The following is a 20,758-nucleotide window of genomic DNA, read 5'->3' on the forward strand; positions in this document are numbered from 1 at the left end:
GAAAACTAAAGAGTTATAATTTTACAATTCAAAAATTTGTTACATGAGAATAATTTGTCAAAAAGTCCTTAGCAACATCTTGCAACTGCAGAGAGCTTTTTTTCTAAGAATTGTTTTTTTCTCTCCTTTTATTAGTTGAAAATTCTCTTATCATTAAATAAACATATTAAACTTTAATCAGAAGCAAATAAAATGCTTTGTTTAAATCATAAGGAGCCTAGCTTTCTTTTTAGATTTCAGTAGATTAAAAATAGAGAGATAATTACATTTTATGTTGAATATCTATTCGTTGTGTTTTAAACTCTTATTTTAGCATTCTCAATGTATATAAAACATTGTTCAAAGAACCTTTATATGTTAACTAAGTTGTTTGATATACGTTTTGTTCTTTGAAATATAGCAACAAATATGTTAGAAACTGAAACTATGTTCTAAATATTTGGGTTGTATTTAAAGTTAAGTGAATATTGTGCACCTCATATTGCTATTGACAAAGGAGGAATGCTCACTTTTCTAATAAAGAAGGATTAGCCAAGCTGCTGCAATAGAAATGCTATTTGGTGTCCTGTACAGAATAGTGCCTTATTAAAGAAAATTTTTACATAAGAAAATCATTATGGTATCGATTATTTTAAACCAAGCATTATAAAAATGTTCTCAAACCTTGTGTAGAATAGGCATCTACAATTGTCTTGGAAATTATTCTTTGTTATAGTCTTCGTATGTGTTTATAGTATTACAGCTTCTAGTGTAATGTCTTGTATGTCACTAGACCAACTCAATGCTTATTGACTGAAAATTCATTGTCATTCTTTGAATTCTAATAGATCTACACAAAAATAATTAAGTAAATTCTTACTGCAAATATATTATAATACATCCCTCATCACTTTCTCTATTGCGATTTCATTTGACTGCAATGGTAAACCATGTGAAAATAAAAAGATTCTTCTGTACCTTTCAGAGCAATGCAGAAAGCATAGATCAAAAATATGCATTTTAAGTCAATGAAATAGTCTTCGTTCAATGAAAGATTGATTTTTCTGCTAACAGTAATTGACAGCACTAGTGATTTGTAGAGACTTGGGCCACTGTAAGGCACTCAATTTATGAAAATTTTATCTTACCCATGTAAAATTCACTATGTCCAGTAGTTCTGAGATCATGATCATGAGGATGTGTTGAAATACTCAAATTGTAATATATCCTTGTTGTTAAGAGAGGTACCTAGGTTGATAGAAAAATGAAGCAAATCAATCTTTCACCTGTTTCCCAGTGAGCTGATCCAGTTTATCACCAGTGGTCCTATAATTGCCATGGAGATTTTAAGAGACGATGCTATATGTGAATGGAAAAGACTTCTTGGACCTGCAAACTCTGGACTGGCACGTACAGATGCTCCTGGAAGCATTAGAGCCCTCTTTGGAACAGATGGCATAAGAAATGCAGCTCATGGCCCTGATTCTTTCGCTTGTGCTGCCAAAGTAAGGTGTTTTTAAACTACTTTAATTCTGTTTTGGTTTTGTTAAGTGTTTGATGTCAGAGTAAAGCCTTTTGTCACTGCTGACTTAGGGTGGATTTATACAGGTGGTCTAGCAGTAGAGAAAACCTTTGACCTTTTGCCTAGGATTAACAGTGTTTCAGTGATATGTCTCCTTTGAGAACTGGTAACCTGGTCATGGTCAGAATAAGTTTTCTCCAATTAAAATACTTATTGTCCCATTTTGTTCCAAAGATTTAAATTACTGAGGCTCATCAGTGTATGACTTATTCATCTAAGAATACGAGTTTAAGCCCCTGTGCTTAACCACCACTGTCCACTGAGTATGCTGAAAGTAGTGGCCTACCTTGTTTTCAACATAATAGTCTTTCAGAATATGAAAGTAATGGAAATACTTTTCAGAGAATTTGGAAACTAAGGAAAAGAAAATTTGTCATCAGAAATCCTGCCAGCAATGTTTATAGTTTACCTATTATGTTATATTCCTTCCAAGTCATTCCCATTGATCATTTATATAATTTAAATAGTAAACATCATTTTTACATGGGTTTAATTTTAATTTGAATTTTCTTACTTAATATTATATCATAATATTTTACATGTTACCAGATTACTGTCATAAGAGTGAATTTTACTGGCTGTGGAATAGTCTCTTGCATGGATAAAACATTTAGTTCAGCATTTCCTTACCTTTGGACATTTTGTTAGGTTCTAATTCTTTTCATATTTGTAAGTAAGGGCGCATTGATCATGTGATTTCATATATCATTAATATTTTGGATTATTTTCTGAGGACAGATTTCATATTTGATATTAGGAGAATAAATAGAGTTCAGTTTTTTAAAATATATTACAATTTTTAAAATATCTTAATCTTAAAGATATCTTAAAATATCTTAATCTGGGTCCTTTACAAAAGTGATATTTAAAATTACTGTGTGAAATCTTTAGAGAAACTTGTAACTGGCAACCATTTAGTAATACTGTTATTATGGTATTTAAGATATGAATGTAAATTAGTCAAATGGTTTAGTGAGATTCCCATGGGGTCTTGTCAGGGTAAAATTTATGAAACGGTGCAACTATATACTTAACAATTTGTTGTATAAAATACAGTACAAAAAACTATATACTTAAAGCTTATCAAATTGAGTGTGAGTTTTATTTTTGGGAAAGTTACATATCTTTATACTTCCTGGCTAGGTCATTTAAGGCCATGTAAAAGGCTAAGAGTAATAGCAGGGAACCTTGGAAAGAGAAAAGCTTTATGCAAAATATTTTAAGCACCTGAAATCACAGAGGAATATGAATTTTTTGTGTGACTTTACATTTGTTGTTTAAAGTGTGAATTAGTTGCCATATAACAATGGCCTAGTAACAGTGCTCTTGCGAATATTACCTTGGATTAATAGGTGGGACAGATACGACAAGCTGTACAGGGAGAAAGAGAAAGCAAAGGCATGGGATTACTCACTTTCACTAAGATACATTTAAGTGACAATCTTTATAGTCTTTGCCTTAAATACATATTCAGCATATGTAAATGAGTACTTGAAAAACTTGTGTTTACATTTTTAAAAACTGAGCAAAAAAGAAAATTAGAGAAGTTGAGACAAAAATAATTGGTCAGATAATTGGTTAAACTAGAGGTAGAACAATTTAGCATTGCTTTTTTTTTTTTAACATCTTTACTGGAGTATAATTGCTTTACAATGGTGTGTTAGTTTCTGCTTTATAACAAAGTGAATCAGCTATACATATACATATATCCCCATATCTCCTCCCTCTTGCGTCTCCCTCCCATCCTCCCTATCTCACCCCTCTAGGTGGTCACAAAGCACCGAGCTGATCTCCCTGTGCTATGCCGCTGCTTCCCACTAGCAATCTATTTTACATTTGGTAGTATGTATAAGTCCATGCCGCTCTCGCACTTCCTCCCAGCTTACCCATCCCCCTCCCCATGTCCTCAAGTCCATTCTCTACGTCTGTGTTTTTATTCCTGTCCTGCCCCTAGGTTCTTAAGAACAATTTTTTTTTTTTTTTTAGATTGCATATATATGTGTTAGCATATGGTATTTGTTTTTCTCTTTCTGACTTACTTCACTCTGTATGACAGACTCTAGGTCCATCCACCTCACTACAAATAACTCAATTTCATTTCTTTTTATGGCTGAGTAATATTCCATTATACATATGTGCCATATCTTCTTTATCCACTCATCTGTCGATGGACACTTAGGTTGCTTCTGTGTCCTGGCTATTGTAAATAGAGCTGCAATGAACATTGTGGCATGACTCTTTTTGAATTATGGTTTTCTCAGGGTATATGCCCAGTAGTGGGATTGCTGGGTCATATGGTAGTTCTATTTTTAGTTTTTTAAGGCACCTCCATACTGTTCTCCATAGTGGCTGTATCAATTTACATTCCCACCAACAGTGCAAGAGTGTTCCCTTTTCTCCACACCCTCTCCAGCATTTATTGTTTCTAGATTTTTTGATGATGGCCATTCTGACCGGTGTGAGATGATACCTCATTGTAGTTTTGATTTGCATTTCTCTAATGATTAATGATGTTGAGCATTCTTTCATGTGTCTGTTGGCCATCTGTATATCTTCTTTGGAGAAATGTCTATTTAGGTCTTCTGCCCATTTTTGGATTGGGTTGTTTGTTTTTTTGATATTGAGCAGCATGGGCTGCTTGTAAATTTTGGAGATTAATCCTTTGTCAGTTACTTCATTTGCAAATATTTTCTCCCATTCTGAGGGTTGTCTTTTTGTCTTGTTTATGGTTTCCTTTGCTGTGCCAAAGTTTTAACTTTCATTAGGTCCCATTTGTTTATTTTTGTTTTTATTTCCATTTCTCTAGGAGGTGGGTCAAAAAGGATCTTGCTGTGATTTATGTCATAGAGTGTTCTGCCTGTTTTCCTCTAAGAGTTTTATAGTGTCTGGCCTTACATTTAGGGCTTTAATCCATTTTGAGTTTATTTTTGTGTGTGGTGTTAGGGAGTGTTCTAATTTCATTCTTTTACATGTAGCTGTCCAGTTTTCCCAGCACCATTTATTGCAGAGGCAGTCTTTTTTACATTGTATATTCTTGCCTCCTTTATCAAAGATAAGGTGACCATATGTGTGTTGCTTTATCTCTGGGCTTTCTATCCTGTTCCGTTGTTCTATATTTCTGTTTTTGTGCCAGTACCATACTGTCTTGATTACTGTAGCTTTGTAGTATAGTCTGAAGTCCGGGCACCTGATTCCTCCAGCTCTGTTTTTCTTTCTAAAGATTGCTTTGTCTATTTGGGGACTTTGGTGTTTCCATACAAATTGTGAAATTTTTTTGTTGTAGTTCTGTGAAAAATGCCATTGGTAGTTTGATAGGGATGCATTGAATCTGTAGATTGCTTTGAGTAGTATAGTCATTTTCACAATGTTGATTCCTCCAATCAAAGAACATGGTATATCTCTCCATCTGTTTGTATCATCTTTGATTACTTTCATGAGTGTCTTATAGTTTTCTGCATACAGGTCTTTTGTCTCCTTAGGTAGGTTTATTCCTAGGTATTTTATTCTTTTTGTTGCAATGGTAAATGGGAGTGTTTCCTTAATTTCTCTTTTAGATTTTTCATCATTAGTGTATAGGAATTCAAGACATTTCTGTGCATTAATTTTGTATCCTGCTACTTTACCAAATTCATTGATTAGCTCTAGTAGTTTTCTGGTAGCATCTTTAGGATTCTCTGTGTATAGTATATGTCATCTGCAAACAGTGACAGCTTTACTTCTTCTTTTCCGATTTGGATTCCTTTTACTTATTTTTCTTCTCTGATTGCTGTGGCTAAAACTTCCAAAACTATGTTGAATGATAGTGGTGAGAGTGGGCAACCTTGTCTTGTTCCTGATCTTAGTGGAAATGGTTTCAGTTTTTCACAGTTGAGAACGATGTTGCCTGTGGGTTTGTTATCTATGGCCTTTATTATGTTGAGGTAGGTTCCCTCTATGCCTCCTTTCTGGAGGGTTTTTATCATAAATGGGTGTTGAATTTTGTTGAAAGCTTTTTCTGCATCTCTTGAGATGATCATATTGTTTTTCTCCTTCAGTTTGTTAATATGATTTATCACATCGATTGATTTGTGTATACTGAAGAACCCTTGCATCCTGGGATAAACCCCACTTGATCATGGTGTATGATCCTTTTAATGTGCTGTTGGATTCTGTTTGCTAGTATTTTGTTGAGGATTTTTGCATCTGTGTTCATCAGTGATATTGACCTGTAGTTTTCTTTGTTTGTGACATCTTTGTCTGGTTTTGGTATCAGGGTGATGGTGGCCTCGTAGAATGAATTTTGGAGTGTTCCTCCCTCTGCTATATTTTGGAAGAGTTTGAGAAGGATATGTGTTAGTTCTTCTCTAAATGTTTGATAGAATTCGCCTGTGAAGCCATCTGGTCCTGGGCTTTAGTTTGTTGGAAGATTTTTAATGACAGTCTCAATTTCAGTGCTTGTGATTGTTCTGTTTATATTTTCTATTTCTTCCTGGTTCAGTCTCGGAAGGTTGTGCTTTTCTAAGAATTTTTCTATTTCTTCCAGGTTTTCCATTTTATTGACATATAGTTGCTTGTAGTAATCTCTCATGATCCTTTGTATTTCTGCAGTGTCAGTTGTTACTTCTCCTTTTTCATTTCTAATTCTATTGATATGAGTCTTCTCCCTTTTTTTCTTGATGAGTCTGGCTAATGTTTTATCAATTTTGTTTATCTTCTCAAAGAACCAGCTTTAATTTTATTGATCTTTGCTATCGTTTCCTTCATTTTTTTTTCATTTATTTATGATGTGATCTTTATGATTTCTTTCCTTCTGTTAACTTTGGGGTTTTTTTGTTCTTCTTTCTCTAATTGCTTTAGGTGTAAAGTGAGGTAGTTTATTTGAGATGTTTCTTGTTTCTTGAGGTAGGATTGTCTTGCTATAAACTTCCCTCTTAGAACTGCTTTTGCTGCATCCCATAGGTTTTGGGTCATCGTGTTTTCATTGTCATTTGTTTCTAGGTATTTTTTGATTTCCTCTTTGATTTCTTCGGTGATCTCTTGGTTATTAAGTAGTGTATTGTTTAACTTCCATGTGTTTGTATTTTTTACAGGTGTTTTCCTGTAATTGATATGTAGTCTCATAGCATTGTGGTCGGGAAAGATACTTGATACAATTTCAATTTTCTTAAATTTACCAAGGCTTGATTTGTGACCCTAGATATGATATATACTGGAGAATGTTCCATGAGCACTTGAGAAGAAAGTGTATTCTGTTGTTTTTGGATGGAATGTCCTATAAATATCAATTAAGTCCATCTTGTTTAATGTGTCATTTAATGCTTGTGTTTCCGTATTTATTTTCATTTTGGATGATCTGTCCATTGGTGAAAGTGGGGTGTTAAAGTCCCCTAGTATGATTGTGTTACTGTCGATTTCCCCTTTTATGGCTGTTAGCATTTGCCTTATGTATTGAGGTGCTCCTATGTTGGACGCATAAATATTCACAATTGTTATATCTTCTTCTTGGATCGATCCCTTGATCATTATGTAGTGTCCTTCTTTGTCTCTTGTCTTTATTTTAAAGTGTATTTTGTCTGATATGAGAATTGCCACTCCAGCTTTCTTTTGATTTCCATTTCCATGGAATATCTTTTTCCATTCCTTCACTTTCAGTCTGTATGTGTCCCTAGGTCTAAAGTGGGTCTCTTGTAGACAACATATATATGGGTCTTGTTTTGTATCCATTCAGCCAGTCTGTGTCTTTTGGTTGGAGCATTTACTCCATTTACATTTAAGGTAGTTATTGATAAGTATGTTCCTATTACCATTTTCTTAATTGTTTTGGGTTTGTTATTGTAGGTCTTTTCCTTCTCTTGTGTTTCCTGCCTAGAGAAGTTCCTTTAGCATTTGTTGTAAAGCTGGTTTGGTGGTGCTGAACTCTCTTAGCTTTTGCTTGTCTCTAAAGGTTTTAATTTTGCCGTCAAATCTGAATGAGATCCTTGCTGGGTAGAGTAATCTTGGTTGTAGGTTTTTCCTTTTCATCACTTTAAATATGTCCTGCCACTCCCTTCTGGCTTGCAAATTTTCTGCTGAAAGATCAGCTGTTAACCTTATGGGGATTCCCTTGTATGTTATTTGTTGTTTTTCCCTTGCTGCTTTTAATACTTTTTCTTTGTATTTAATTTTTGATAGTTTGATTAATATGTGTCTTGGCGTGTTTATCCTTGGATTTATCCTGTATGGGACTCTATGCGCTTCCTGAACTTGATTAACCATTTCCTTTCCCATATTAGGGAAGTTTTCAACTATAATCTCTTGAAATATTTTCCCAGTCCCTTTCTTTTTCTCTTCTTCTTCTGGGACTCCTATAATTCGAGTGTTGGTGTGTTTAATGTTGTCCCAGAGGTCTCTAAGGCTGTTCTCAATTCTTTTCATTCTTTTTTCTTTATTCTGCTCTGTGGTAGTTATTTCCAATATTTTATCTTCCAGGTCACTTATCTGTTCTTCTGCCTTAGTTATTCTGCTATTGCTTCCTTCTACAGAATTTTTAATTTCATTTATTGTGTTGTTCATCATTGTTTGTTTGTTCTTTAGTTCTTCTAGGTCCTTGTTAAACGTTTATTGTATTTTCTCCATTCTATTTCCAAGTTTTGGATCATCTTTTCTCTCATTAGTCTGAATTCTTTTTCAGGTAGACTGCCTATTTCCTCTTCATTTGTTTGGTCTGCTGGGTTTTTACCTTTCTCCTTCATCTGCTGTGTGTTTCTGTGTCTTCTCATTTTGCTTATCTTACTGTGTTTGGGGTCTCCTTTTCTCAGGCTGCAGGTTCGTAGTTCCTGTTGTTTTTGGTGTCTGCCCCCATTGGCTAAGGTTAGTTTAGTGGGTTGTGTAGGTTTCCTGGTGGAGGGGACTAGTTCCTGTGTTCTGGTGTATGAGGCTGGATTTTGTCTCTCTGGTAGGCAGAACCACATCCGGTGGTGTGTTTTCGGGTGTCTGTGACCTTATTATGATTTTAGCCAGGCTCTCTGCTAATGGGTTGTGTTCTCTTTTGTGTTCCTGTCTTGCTAGCTGTTTGGCATAGGGTATCCAGCCCTGTAGCTTGCTGGTCGTTGAGTGGAGCTGGGTCTTAGTGTTGAGATGGAGGTCTCTGGGAGAGCTTTTGCCATTTGATATTATGTGGAGCCGGCAGGTCTCTGGTGGACCAATGTCCTGAACTTGGCTTTCCCACCTCAGAGGCACAGGCCTGACACCTGGCCGGAGCACCAAGACCCTGTCAGCCACACCGCTCAGAAGAAAAGGGAGAAAAACAGAAAGAAGGAAAGAAAAAAAATAATAAAATAAAATAGTTATTAAAATAAAAAATAATTATGAAAAATAAAAAAAAAAAAATTAAAAATAATTAGTAAGAATTAAAAAAATTAATAAGTAATTTAAAAAGAAAGCAAAAAGAAAAGAAAGAACAGAGCACCCAAAGCAAAAACGAAATCCACCAATGATAACAAGCACTAAAAACTATACTAAAAAAAAAGAACAGACAGACAGAACCCTAGGACAAATGGTAAAAGCAAAGCTATACAGACAAAATCACACAAAGAAGCATACACATATACACTCACAAAAAGAGAAAAAGGAAAAATGTATATATATCTATATATAAAAAAAAAGCAGGAAGAGAGCAACCAAATCAATAAACAAATCTACCAATGATAATAAACTCTAAATACTAAACTATGATAAGCAGAAAACCAGAAACAAAGTAGATGCAGAAAGCAAACCCCAAGTTCCACATGTAGTTGTATTTCTAATGTATTTGTGGGGAGGAAGGTGATCTCCACGTCTTACTCCTCCGCCATCTTGAAGGTCTCCCCTCTAGCATAGCTTTTTACATCTGAAAGAAAGATGATAGAAAAAGTTCAGGACTTTGGAGTCAGTATGACCTGGATTTGAATCATGACTTTGCCAGTTGCTAAGTTGCAAGGGCTTGTTTCTTAACCTTTCTGAGTGTCTGTGTCTATATAAATTCTACATATGTTAAATAAAATATTTCTGAATTTCAGTCATTCCAAACTATTTATTGAGAAGCTACTGTGAAAAAAGCAAAGTCCTGACTCATGGAGCTTATAGCTTTTCTGATGGGGGGGATGTCAGATAGTAAATAAATAGACCTATAACTCTGATGTCTATGAGTAATTGCTCTGAAGAAAATAAAGCAGGGGAAGGACATAGAAAAAGACCAGGATTGTGTGTGGAGTAGAGGTGTTGAATGCTATTAAATATAGCATATAGAAAGTCCTTATAATATCTGGTTTGAGGAGCGATCAGAAGGAAGTGAGGGAGAAATCCAAGCAAATGTCTGGGGGAAAGAGTGTTCCAGCAAGTAAGGGAACAATACATGCAAAAACTCTGAGGTGGGAACATATTTGCTATGTTCAAGGAACAGTGAGGAGGTGAGGCCAGTGATGCTGGGGCAGAAATGTGTTTCATGGAAATAGCTGGAGATTAGGTCACATATAGCCAGGGCCCAGGTCACGTAAGGCCTTGTAGGATATCTAGGACTTTGAAATTCATTCTGAATGAGATAGGAGGTCGTGGAGGGTTCTGTGCAGAGGAATGACATGATCTGTTTTTATTAGTTTCATTCTGACTGCTGTGTTAATAATAGACCAGGCAGGGTAGGGGTACTTGTGTTGTGGGAAAAGTTGGAATGGGAGATCAGTTAGGAGGTTAGTGCAGTCATTAAACGGAGAGATGGTGGTGGCATGTCACATGGACCAAGGTGACAGATGTGGAGGTAGGTGGTTGGATTCTGGTTATATTTTAAAGGATTTCCTGATAGATTGGACAGGTGGAGAGGAATCAAGAATCACTGTGTTCTTTGTTTTTGTTTTTTGTTATTTATTTTTGGCTTGTGCAATTGAAGGATAAGGAAAAGGGTGGGAATGAACAGATTTATGGGAGACAGTGGAAATTTGAAGTCTGTTTTGGATGTTTTAAATATGAAATGTCTGTAAGTGGTAGATAGATATGGATGTGGAGTTTAGGGAGGAGGTTGGGCTGGAGGTTAAAATGTAGGAGACATCAGAATACAGGTAGCATTTAAAGCCATGGGACTTGAGGGCCTCAACAAGGGAGTGACAAGAGGTAGAACAGTGACAATAGATAGTACTAGACCCCTCTCTAGTACTTAGGGGTCTGCCAAAGGGGAGAAAATCATCAAAGGAGACTGAAAAGGAGCAGTGGGAAGAAAACCAGGTGATGAAAGCATTCCAGGATGTAGGGATCAATTGTGTCAAATGCTGTTGTGTCAGGTAAGGTGAGGTCTGAGAATTAACCAGGGTATTTGGCAATGTGGAGGTGATTAGGGATTTTCATGAATAGCCTTTGTGGAATGAAAGCCTAATTAGTTGTAAGTTTAAGAGGAAATGGAAGAGAAGAAGTAAAGACAGAGAATAAAGACATCTCTTTTGAGGAGTTTTGTTGCAAAGGAAGCAGAGAAAGGGGAACTGTAGACGGGACATGCCCTTTCCAGTTTGCAACCCTCTACCATGCCTTCTTGTCACACCAGGTTTACTTCATTCACTTATTGATTAGCTACCAGGACCCTGTAAGTATCTGAGTTTTCACCTGTACCATACACGTTCTCTGAGAACATGTAATCAAAACATCTGTCACAGGACTACAAGCGGTAGTTGCTGTTACTGATCAAGAAGAGTAATAAGCAAAGGCAGCAATACGATAGAAAGATACTTGTCTAAGGAATGGAACATTTTAATTCTAAAGTGTCATTAACCCCAGAATCACTCAAGTATATGTGCTACTATTTGAACATCTCCTCATCTTCCCGAGATCGTTTTTTTTTTTTTAATGAACACCAGTGTGGTACACTAACACATCCTACGATCTTTCAATTTTTAAATTCAGTGAAAAGTGAGTATTTACTTTGAGCTATTTGTTTTAGATGCTAAAGGACCTACACGGCTATGCAAGTTAGTTCTTTTCTTCAAATTTATAATTCATGGGGGGCAATTACCAAAATAACCACAACTTTGGAGGAGTACAGTATACTGATTGGGGTGCATCAAAAGGGGCTCCTGGGGGAGGTAATATTTAAAGTGACCCTTTACACGTTGGTATGGTTCTTTGGGACAGAAGGCTTTGTAGGGAATAGAAATAATAGTAGTAAAAGCTTAGAAGCAGGAAAGCATATGTCTAAATAGTTTACTGATTAGTGTGGCCATCTTTGTGGCTAGTTCAAATTGCTGGGTGGTTATTTTAATGAACTATGTGCAAAGCAAATAGCACAGCCTGAATCTGGTTATAAAATAAGGTTCATATGATTTGACTTTAGCACTATATGTAGTTAATTAGTTTTAACTAACTGTAGCTCTGATTCTTGAATACTAATCTGTTTCTATAAAGATTTCCTAATTTTTAATTGAATTTTACATATTTTAATGAAAAGTTTAAAATTGGACCTGTGTCTCATAAACTGATGCTTTGGGTAAAATAAGAACTTTATATTGATTACTTCCAATATTCAAAATATGTTAAGACATTCTCAGCTTTAATCCTGAGACAGAATTATACATGTCGTCATTGCTTTAATACTTCTTTATATGTTCTTTTAAGACTTAAAACAAGGTTCAGTTAGTCTTTGTAAAAAGCATTTTCAGAAAATTTGAAGAAAAGAATTTATGTTGTGAAACTTCAAAAGTAATTGCATAGTTCTTCTCCTCTCACATAAATATCCTAGGAGTTTGAGAAGAGCTTGTAACGGAGCAGGACCCTCTGGGGCCTTCCTGAGGCAGACACTTCCCGCATATCCTCTGCTTTAGCTCCTCTCTGAAGTACCTGGATAATAGTATCCTGTGCACATTTCCTGAGTTGTTTTACAGATGTGTAACAAGATTACATGTGCCAAAGTCATTTCTCTCTGTCTTTAGGAAATGGAGTTATTTTTTCCTTCAAGTGGAGTTTGTGGGCCAGCAAACACTGCTAAATTTACCAATTGTACTACTTGTTGCATTGTTAAGCCCCATGCCATCAGCGAAGGTAAGTGCTGTGTTGAATACAATATAGCCAATACATTTTGCTAATAGGAGCTTATTTTGTTAATGTTTGTTTTTTCTTGATACATTTTATATATAGAAATTAAAGTATAATTTTAATATTTCCATTCATGTTTTTTGAAGGCACATGAATAAAGGTGACATAATATGAGGGCAAAATCTATCTGAATCTATATCTTTCTCTTTGTATCTGAGCATTTCTAAAAGGTGTTCCTTGGGTTGCTGATTATGGTCATGCTCGTCCTTGATTCCTTGACTTTTACTCTGCCTCCTCTCCTCCCAACCACGTAACTGTGATTCACTTAATTCACTTAAACAGCACTCCTAATCTAAAACAAAATCTACCATATCTGCAGTATGCCCTTTCTGAGAAAGCTATAGAAACTTCTTTTGGTTCTCTGTATCTGAAACAAAGTTCTTTGACTGATGTGTGTGTGTGTGTGTGTGAGAGAGAGAGAGAGAGTTTGTACGTTTTTTTCTTCATTTTCCTTCATCTGTTTTAGTCTGCTCAATGTATTTTTGTCGGCCATCCCAAATCCTTTTGGAAATGAGATGGGGTATAATTTAAAAGATCATCCTTAAAAAACTAGAATATACTAAATAATAGATGAATGAATGGATTTTAAAAAATTTTGTTTTCTAAATATTATATGGGTTTAAATAATTTTTAGTCTTCAAAGATTAAAACTATATTTCATATACCCATATTTGATATATAACAGTAGAGGCATATGAGTTAAAGTATAAGAAATTTTTGTTAAATCTAATCAGATGGCAGAATACTTTATTTAAACTTTGACATTTCAAGGCATTTTTTCCTTGTTTCTTTTTAAACCTCAATTTTAGGGATGCTTTAAAACCATTCTGAAATGTGTAATTAACCCAATTCAGCTTAAACTGTGGTTACAATTAAATATAGTTTGAAGTTTCATGTTGAATTTATTATTAGCTTTACTTGGCCCCCTTTCAATTGCTGGTTTATGTTTCTTTTTCTGTAATGATCTGATTTCCTGGTATATTTAATTTCACCTGTGGTCTAGAAAAAGAGATTTTTAAAAAAGGAGTTATGAAGAGAGCAGCTGAAATGGAACAGGGAATGTTATCTTCTGTTGATTGTCCACTCCCCCAAAGAAGGCCTGAATGGCTTGTTGATTAAGCAAGACTGAGTTTACTGCCTACTACAGTAAGGAGATCACACCTGGATGGAGTCTTAGTGGACTTCACAATGGAGAGGTCATGGGCAGATATTGTAGAATTTCAGGTGTGACCTTGAGATATTTAAGGTGGGTCTGTCAATGCAGTGATATGATTGAAATGGGGCAAAATTTATGATATAATAGTTTAGAATTAGTAGAAACAGTGAGGCAAGGATTTTAACCAAGTCTTAAAAGTATGCAACTGTTTGATGAGTGAGTTATTTGCCCAGTTGAGGGAATATTGTGAAAAGGGAACTGTTTGAATAGACTATTGTTGAGATAAATGGACTTTTGGGAGGTTCCTGAAGTGAACAATGAAGTTATTTAATGATTTACAGCTTTATCTTTGTGGGTAATAATTTCTTGGCACAAATGATAATGTCATGTGGATGTAGGCGGCCTTAATTCTTAGTCCTTTAGTTAATTTACATGGATGCGGTGATTCACTTCTAACTTCTAAGAGAGCTAGAAAAAAAGAGCTTAGTTTGTGGAATAGATGGTGGAAGAAAATAATAAGATATACTAGGGTATTTGCAGTCTTTTTACATATGTAGATTGAAATATATTTTGTCATTTGGGGACTCAGGTTTTAAAAGGGAAGGAAAACAAGGTGAATTTTTCTGTTTTTTTTCTAATTTAAAAATTATGCAATGTGTTTGTTTTTGATGTCCTTAGTATTATTTATATGTAGTTAGTTTAATTCCATTGATAAAATGAATTATTTTTCTCTGAAATCAGGCTGTGTAGGTTTGTATTCTGGCTCCACTACTTACTAGCCATGAGGATATTGGATAAATTACTTAACCTCTTTGTACCTTGTTTCCTCATCTATAAGATGAGAATAATAGTATACCTTCTTCACAAGGTAATTGTAAGGTTTAAATGCACTTAATGTAATGGTTAGATGACTAAATGATTAAATGTAGAGATTAATGTCCTAAGCAGTGCCCAGCACTTACTTAAGTGCTACATAAGGGTTAGACATTATTACTATTATGATTACTGCTCTATTACTACTACCACTACTCCTAATATCATTATCTTTTAATTTTTAACTAAAGGTGAATGACTCCTTAGAAACAAAGCAATAGTTTAAAATACTAACAAAATCCATCATCCATCATCCACAGAAAGAAAGAAAATCCCTATTAGTGTGTAAGGAACAAAATACTTTATTTTTCTTAAAGTCTGGGTCTAACTTAAGCCCATGAAGTAGGATCATTGCTTCCATCTAGTCAATTCAGCAGCTATCAGCAATTACATATTCTGATCGTCCATTATGGTTGGCACTGGGCAGGAGGTGGTAGCCAAATCTGGGAGAGCTGCTTTTGCACTTGTAATGGCCAAAAAATTAGCCTTTTGAAGTATTAGAACCCTGAAGTTTTGTTGGAAATTTTCCTTTCTTATAACAGATTTCTGCATTAAACGATTTTACTGCATTGTATGATTTTAGTTTCCTCCTCAGTAAAATGAGTCACGATGGTTTTAAAAGTTTCCTGTCAGCCTTTAAACCCAGATATTCTATTATTCTGTGAAACTGTATTGAAAATTCTTATGAAAGAAAGTCCTAGATCAGGGGATCAGCAGACTATAGCCATTGGGCTAAGTCGGGCATTATGCCTGGTTTTATAAATAAAGTTTTACTGGAACACAGCCATACTCATTTATGTATTATCTATGGCTGCTTTTATTGCTACAATAGTAGGGTTGAGTAGTTGTGACAGATACAGTAAAACTTGAAAAGCCTAAAACATGAACTGTCTGACCCTTTACAGAAAAAGTTTCCCGACCTCTGTTATAGAGTGTATATTTTTAAATTGGTTCTACCTAAATTTTAGCATATGTACTTAACTCTAAATTTTATTAATAAAATTTAAACTTGTTCACTCTGTCTAAATTTTTCCAAAGACGAAGACTTTAGAATGCTTTAAGCAGCCACTGAAATCTTCTTTTCCCATCTTCCAAGTTATTGCTGTGAGAATGTTCTTCTTTTTTAATTTTAAATAACTTTATTGATGTATAATTTATATAACATAAAATGCACACATTCTAATTGTACATTTCTGGCACTGTAATACAGTGTCTAAAACTCTTAGAGTTAAGAAGTCCTTCTTAATGGATAAACTTGGTCCTGGTTGATGTCTCCTTGCAGACATTTAGAGGATGAGTAGTTTTGATTGTTTGAATGTTACTGTGTGAAAGCAGGAGGATTGAATAGATTTATTCCAGGCTTAATTGTGTGCCTTTATGATTATAGTTTTTTTTTTTTTTTTTTAATCAATGACAAAGCAATGAGAAATCACTGTGTCTTTCATTGTTGGAAGACAGGGCTTGCTCTTCACACCTGACTGGAATAACGAAACATCTGTTGCTAGGCAGCCAAAGCACTAGCACCTAGCAACTGTGATGTGTGCATCAGGAATCTTAGGCTCTCTTCAGAGCCTAGTGAAGTGTAGTACAAGCAAAAGATCTATCTATACTCAAATGCCTGAATTAGAAGAAACAAGAATATAGATAAAAGAATGGCAGAGAGTTCAGTGAAAATCCTACTGTACCTGGCAAGGATGATCATAGTATATAATGTTTGGAATGACTGTTATAATTCTATGGCTTGACACTAATTATGTGGCCTAGAAGACATTTCTTGACCTCCTAAAGCTTCATTTTTTTGATCTGCAAAATGGAGGTGACAGAACCTACGTCATAAATAAGTTAATACATGTGATGCACTTGGAATAATTTGCATAGTAAGTATACAATAAAGTGTTAGCTATTAACAGTAGCAGTTTTAGAGATTATATCACATGACACATTTTTAAAAAACCTGAAGTAGTTGTGTTTTAGTTATCTATTGCTTTATAACAACCATCACCAAACTTAGTTCCTTAAAAACGGTTTCTTACAATTCTGTGTATTACCTGGGTTCAGTTGGGAATTCTCCTGTGGTATACCTGGGGTCACTTGGGTGGCTTCATTCAGCTGGGAGCTGTGCTGGAACTGAAATGTACAAGATAGTTTCTCATCCTTCAGAGACTTTTTCCACATGGCATCTCACCATTCAGTAGTCTATCCTAAGCTTCTTTATGGCATGGTTGCTGGCTTCCAAAAGGAGCATTCCAAGACAATCTTCAGTGTGCAAGTGCTAATCAAGCCTCTGCTTGCATCATGCCTTAATGCCCCAATGGCTAAGTCTAGTCATGTGGCCAAATCATTATGAGAGGAATTACACAAAGGCATGAATACCAGGGATCATGATTCACTGGGGACCGCCAATGTAGCAGTTTCCCTCAAGTGGTATAAAGCATCCTAAGACCTTAACACGGTAGGAATGTGGTACTCGAACCCAAACCAGTGGTGGTGTGTAATTGTATGCTAGACAGTGCTTCTCAAACTTTAGTGTGTGCCAGAACCACTTGGGGGACTTTTAAAATGCATATATCTGGGCCCTAATTTCAGAACTTAGTTTAGTAAGTCTGGACTAGAGCCCAGAAATAAGCATTTAAATAGTCTCCCCAGGTTGTCCTGATGAACACCTAATGTCCAGTTTGAAAACCATTTATCAGGAATTTTGCAGACAGGGAACACCCTGCATTTCCTCTGGTGATCTGCCTTTATCAGAAGGTGGCCTTAGGAAATTTTATACCAAGTGGAAGATTCCTAGCTTGTTCTTTGTGGCAGGTTAATAGAAACCATGGGTAAGGTTAAGGAAGAGTCACCTTTTGGTTTTCAGTTATTCGTATGACTCTACAGGGGTAGTTCCCTGTGCTAGATTTCAGGTTGGTGAGAATTTCTTAGAGTGATGGAAAATTTGGGTATCCAGGGCACTCTGCTTTACCAAAGTAGCATCTCAAATACTTGTTTATTTCTATTTAGCAGTTGTTTAACAAAAATAACAGAAAAGTTTATCTGTGGCTAGGCAGTCCTTAGATTGACATTTCTCTCTAGTGAGATTAGAATGAAACCCATTTTCATTGAAAGAGCGCTAGAAGAAGTGTAACATTAAGGAAAGTGACTTCTAAGATCTCTCAGAAGTCTTAGTGTAGTTGTAAGCTTTCATAACTTTAGGACTATAAATGCAACAAACTTAATAAATATCATTTACAAAATTAATTTAAATTTCTTTTATAGTTATTCCATTTTTTGTATTTTGAATAATAAAGTTTATGTTTTGCTAAATATTTAAAAAAGAAATTTATATAATTAAATTTCAAATCATATTTTATTATACATTTGTAGCATTTATACTTCTAAGTTACTGCACTAAGACTTGTGGGACATCCTGTATGTATATTACTTGAGGGATGATGTTTATTGGCAGGAGGATTATTTTATTTGAAAATAAGTTGGAAACTTCATTTTCCCATTCCTTTTTTCCAACTTTTTTGTATATTAGGATTCAGGAGTCACCTTTAAGGGAATGATGTTATTGAAGCAACTTGACACATTTGCCTTTGAGATATTGATCTGTTGACCTGTTAAATGCAGAACTTGGTTAAATGCAGAACTTGGATGACAAAATACCACTCCCCTTGCCTATTTTTCACATATATGACTGTTAGAGGACCATGTAATTTTAGATGTCATAACTAATGCTGAGCATAGCTAGAAATGGTCTAGACTTGAGGAAAACCTGTCTCAAAGAGTTTGCAAAGACAGTGTGTTCCCATTCTTCTGCCTTGGAGGAATCTCTGGTACTGGTTTATGTGTCTCCTCCTAACTCCTCCTGTGCAGAAATGCCCATGTAATTGCACAATGACAGAAGGAAGACAGGACTTGCTTCCACTAGGCTGTGGTTCTGCTCTTCCGGCTGATTCCTTCCTCCAGCCCAGGAGCTGGACCCATCTCTGTGGAGCTGGGGTCCAGGGATTTAGTCCACATCGTGTTACTTTATCAGGAAATATTTTAAAACTGAAAAGCCACATGATCTCGTGTGGTAAGACTTTGAAAGATGATTCATGTTACATGACGGATTATAAATGCTGAAATTCTGACAATATGATTACAGTTGATTCTTATGAGGAAGAAAAAAGGCACATATCTAAAGAAAAGATGGTACCTTACAAAGGTGGAAAGCTTGGGTTTCCAAATGACATGTTAAAAGACGGGAGCAGCAGATACTTATGAAAAATTGCTGAAGGCACATGATCGCTATAATTACTTTTTGAGTTGTTTAATAAGTGGTACCCTGCTTTTCTACATATTCGCACATCTTTCCTACTCTAGAAAGTCTGTGGTTCAAAGGTGTTGCTTGTTTTGGTGGTTAGTTCATTTGTAACCTGTTACCACCTTACATCAACTATACCTCTGTGTACGGTGGCTTGTGTGTGCCAAGTGGGAAGTTATTTCTCCACAGCCATTTTCATGGTGGTCATCATGGAATAGCTTAGTTATCAAAGGACTGGTTTGCAATGTCTCTTCAGGATAATCTTAAGAATATTTTTTCATTATTGAAGTATAGTTGATTTACAGTGTTGTGTTAGTTTCTGGTGTACAGCAAAGTGGTTCAGTTTTATATATATATGTATAATTAAGGATTTTAGTTTAAGCAGATTGGAGAGAGCTCAGATGTGCTTGAAGTGTATCTTGAGATTTTTGATATTGATTTATGCCCAGATTCTCTACTCTTTATTTTTATTCTTTAGAGTATCCTGGATTTGAGGGCAGGCAAACTTTAAGCCAAATCTTACTTAAGCATTAGGCTCAGTCAGAAGATGAAATTTCCAGTATGAGTTTTATGGTGTTTGACTTTGTATGATGATAGTTTTCATTTAACCTGATTGCTATTAGTTAATGTGATTCAAAACACATGCCTCAAATTCTTAACAAGTATAGTGTGAGGATAAATTGGGTAATATATATAAAACCAATTTGAGATCTTTAGGAAAAGTTATCACTCTAAGAAAAAGATCTTACATTGATACATAATTAAAGTTGAATGTTTTCTTTAGGAACTGTGTTCTTTAGGCATTGAAAATACCAGAATGCTCCTTTTAAGGAATAGACATCAAAGAGATACAGAGGTGGGTCATGCTGAGTTTTAGCCAGGAATTTGTCTTAGTAACGTTTATTGGAATTTCTCTTGTATTAACAGAAGTAATATGCATTACAGAAAATATAGGAATACAGAAAAATGTTTGTTTTAAAAATCACTTCTACCATTCAGAGATTCTGTTTACAATGTGGCATGTTCTTCCTTCTCTGTCAAACAGCTGAACACAACAATATGGATGAATTTCACAATCTTGAAGTTGAACAAAATAAGACGTAGAAAGTTAGAAGCCATATGATGCTATTCATATGTTTAAATATAGGCAAAAGTCAACTATGTTTTTCAAGAATGCATATGTAGGTAGTAAAGAAAAAAGAAGTACATGGAAAAGGTTATTCCAAAGTCAGGTAGTCTCTGAGAGGAGAGAGGGTGATGATTGGAGAGGCACACCCAGAGGGCTTCTAGGGTCCTGGCAATGTTCTGATTTTTTTTTTTTTTTTTTTTGACCTGAGTGGAGGTTACCATATATGTTCATTTTAATATTATAAAACTGAGCATATCTGTTATATATTTTACCAAAAAACATATACATTTTATATTTTACAGTAAATATTTAGAAATTGGGCAAGGCATAGAATAGATGGTATAGTATGTTCTTATTTCCTTAAAAACAAAAAGGCCATATCCATATATTTGTACATATGTTGAATATTTCTAGAAGAATATATAAGAAATTACTGACAGTGATTTCCCCTAAGAAGAAAGACTGAGATTCTGGGATGGGAGGGAGATGTACTTTCACCATATACCCTTTTACTTCCATTTTGCATGTTTTCCAATGAGGAATGCTCTTTAAAATGATGTGAAGAGAGGGTAGGGGAAATTAAGACCAAAAAGTCAAAACTTGAGAATTTAATACCTTTATGACTTCCTTTTTAAGATGATGCAGGTTTGGAGTAGAGGGATTAAGGAAGAATTGGACTGA

At 35.2% G+C, this 20,758-nt stretch overlaps 1 protein-coding gene across 6 annotated transcripts in view; it reads left to right on the forward strand.

Annotated features, from left to right (window-relative positions):
• NME7 (NME/NM23 family member 7) overlaps positions 1-20,758 on the forward strand; it is a 251,720-nt gene that overhangs the window by 54,729 nt on the left and 176,233 nt on the right. For all 6 annotated transcript variants that reach the window (XM_061183128.1, XM_061183130.1, XM_061183125.1 and 3 more), the window contains 2 exons: positions 1,277-1,484; positions 12,463-12,571. In XM_061183128.1, the coding sequence (XP_061039111.1) occupies positions 1,277-1,484; positions 12,463-12,571 (317 nt within the window). The remainder of the gene's footprint in view (positions 1-1,276; positions 1,485-12,462; positions 12,572-20,758) is intronic.

This window comes from Eubalaena glacialis, chromosome 3 (assembly GCF_028564815.1).
Source record: "Eubalaena glacialis isolate mEubGla1 chromosome 3, mEubGla1.1.hap2.+ XY, whole genome shotgun sequence".
NCBI classification, from domain to species: Eukaryota; Metazoa; Chordata; class Mammalia; order Artiodactyla; family Balaenidae; genus Eubalaena; species Eubalaena glacialis.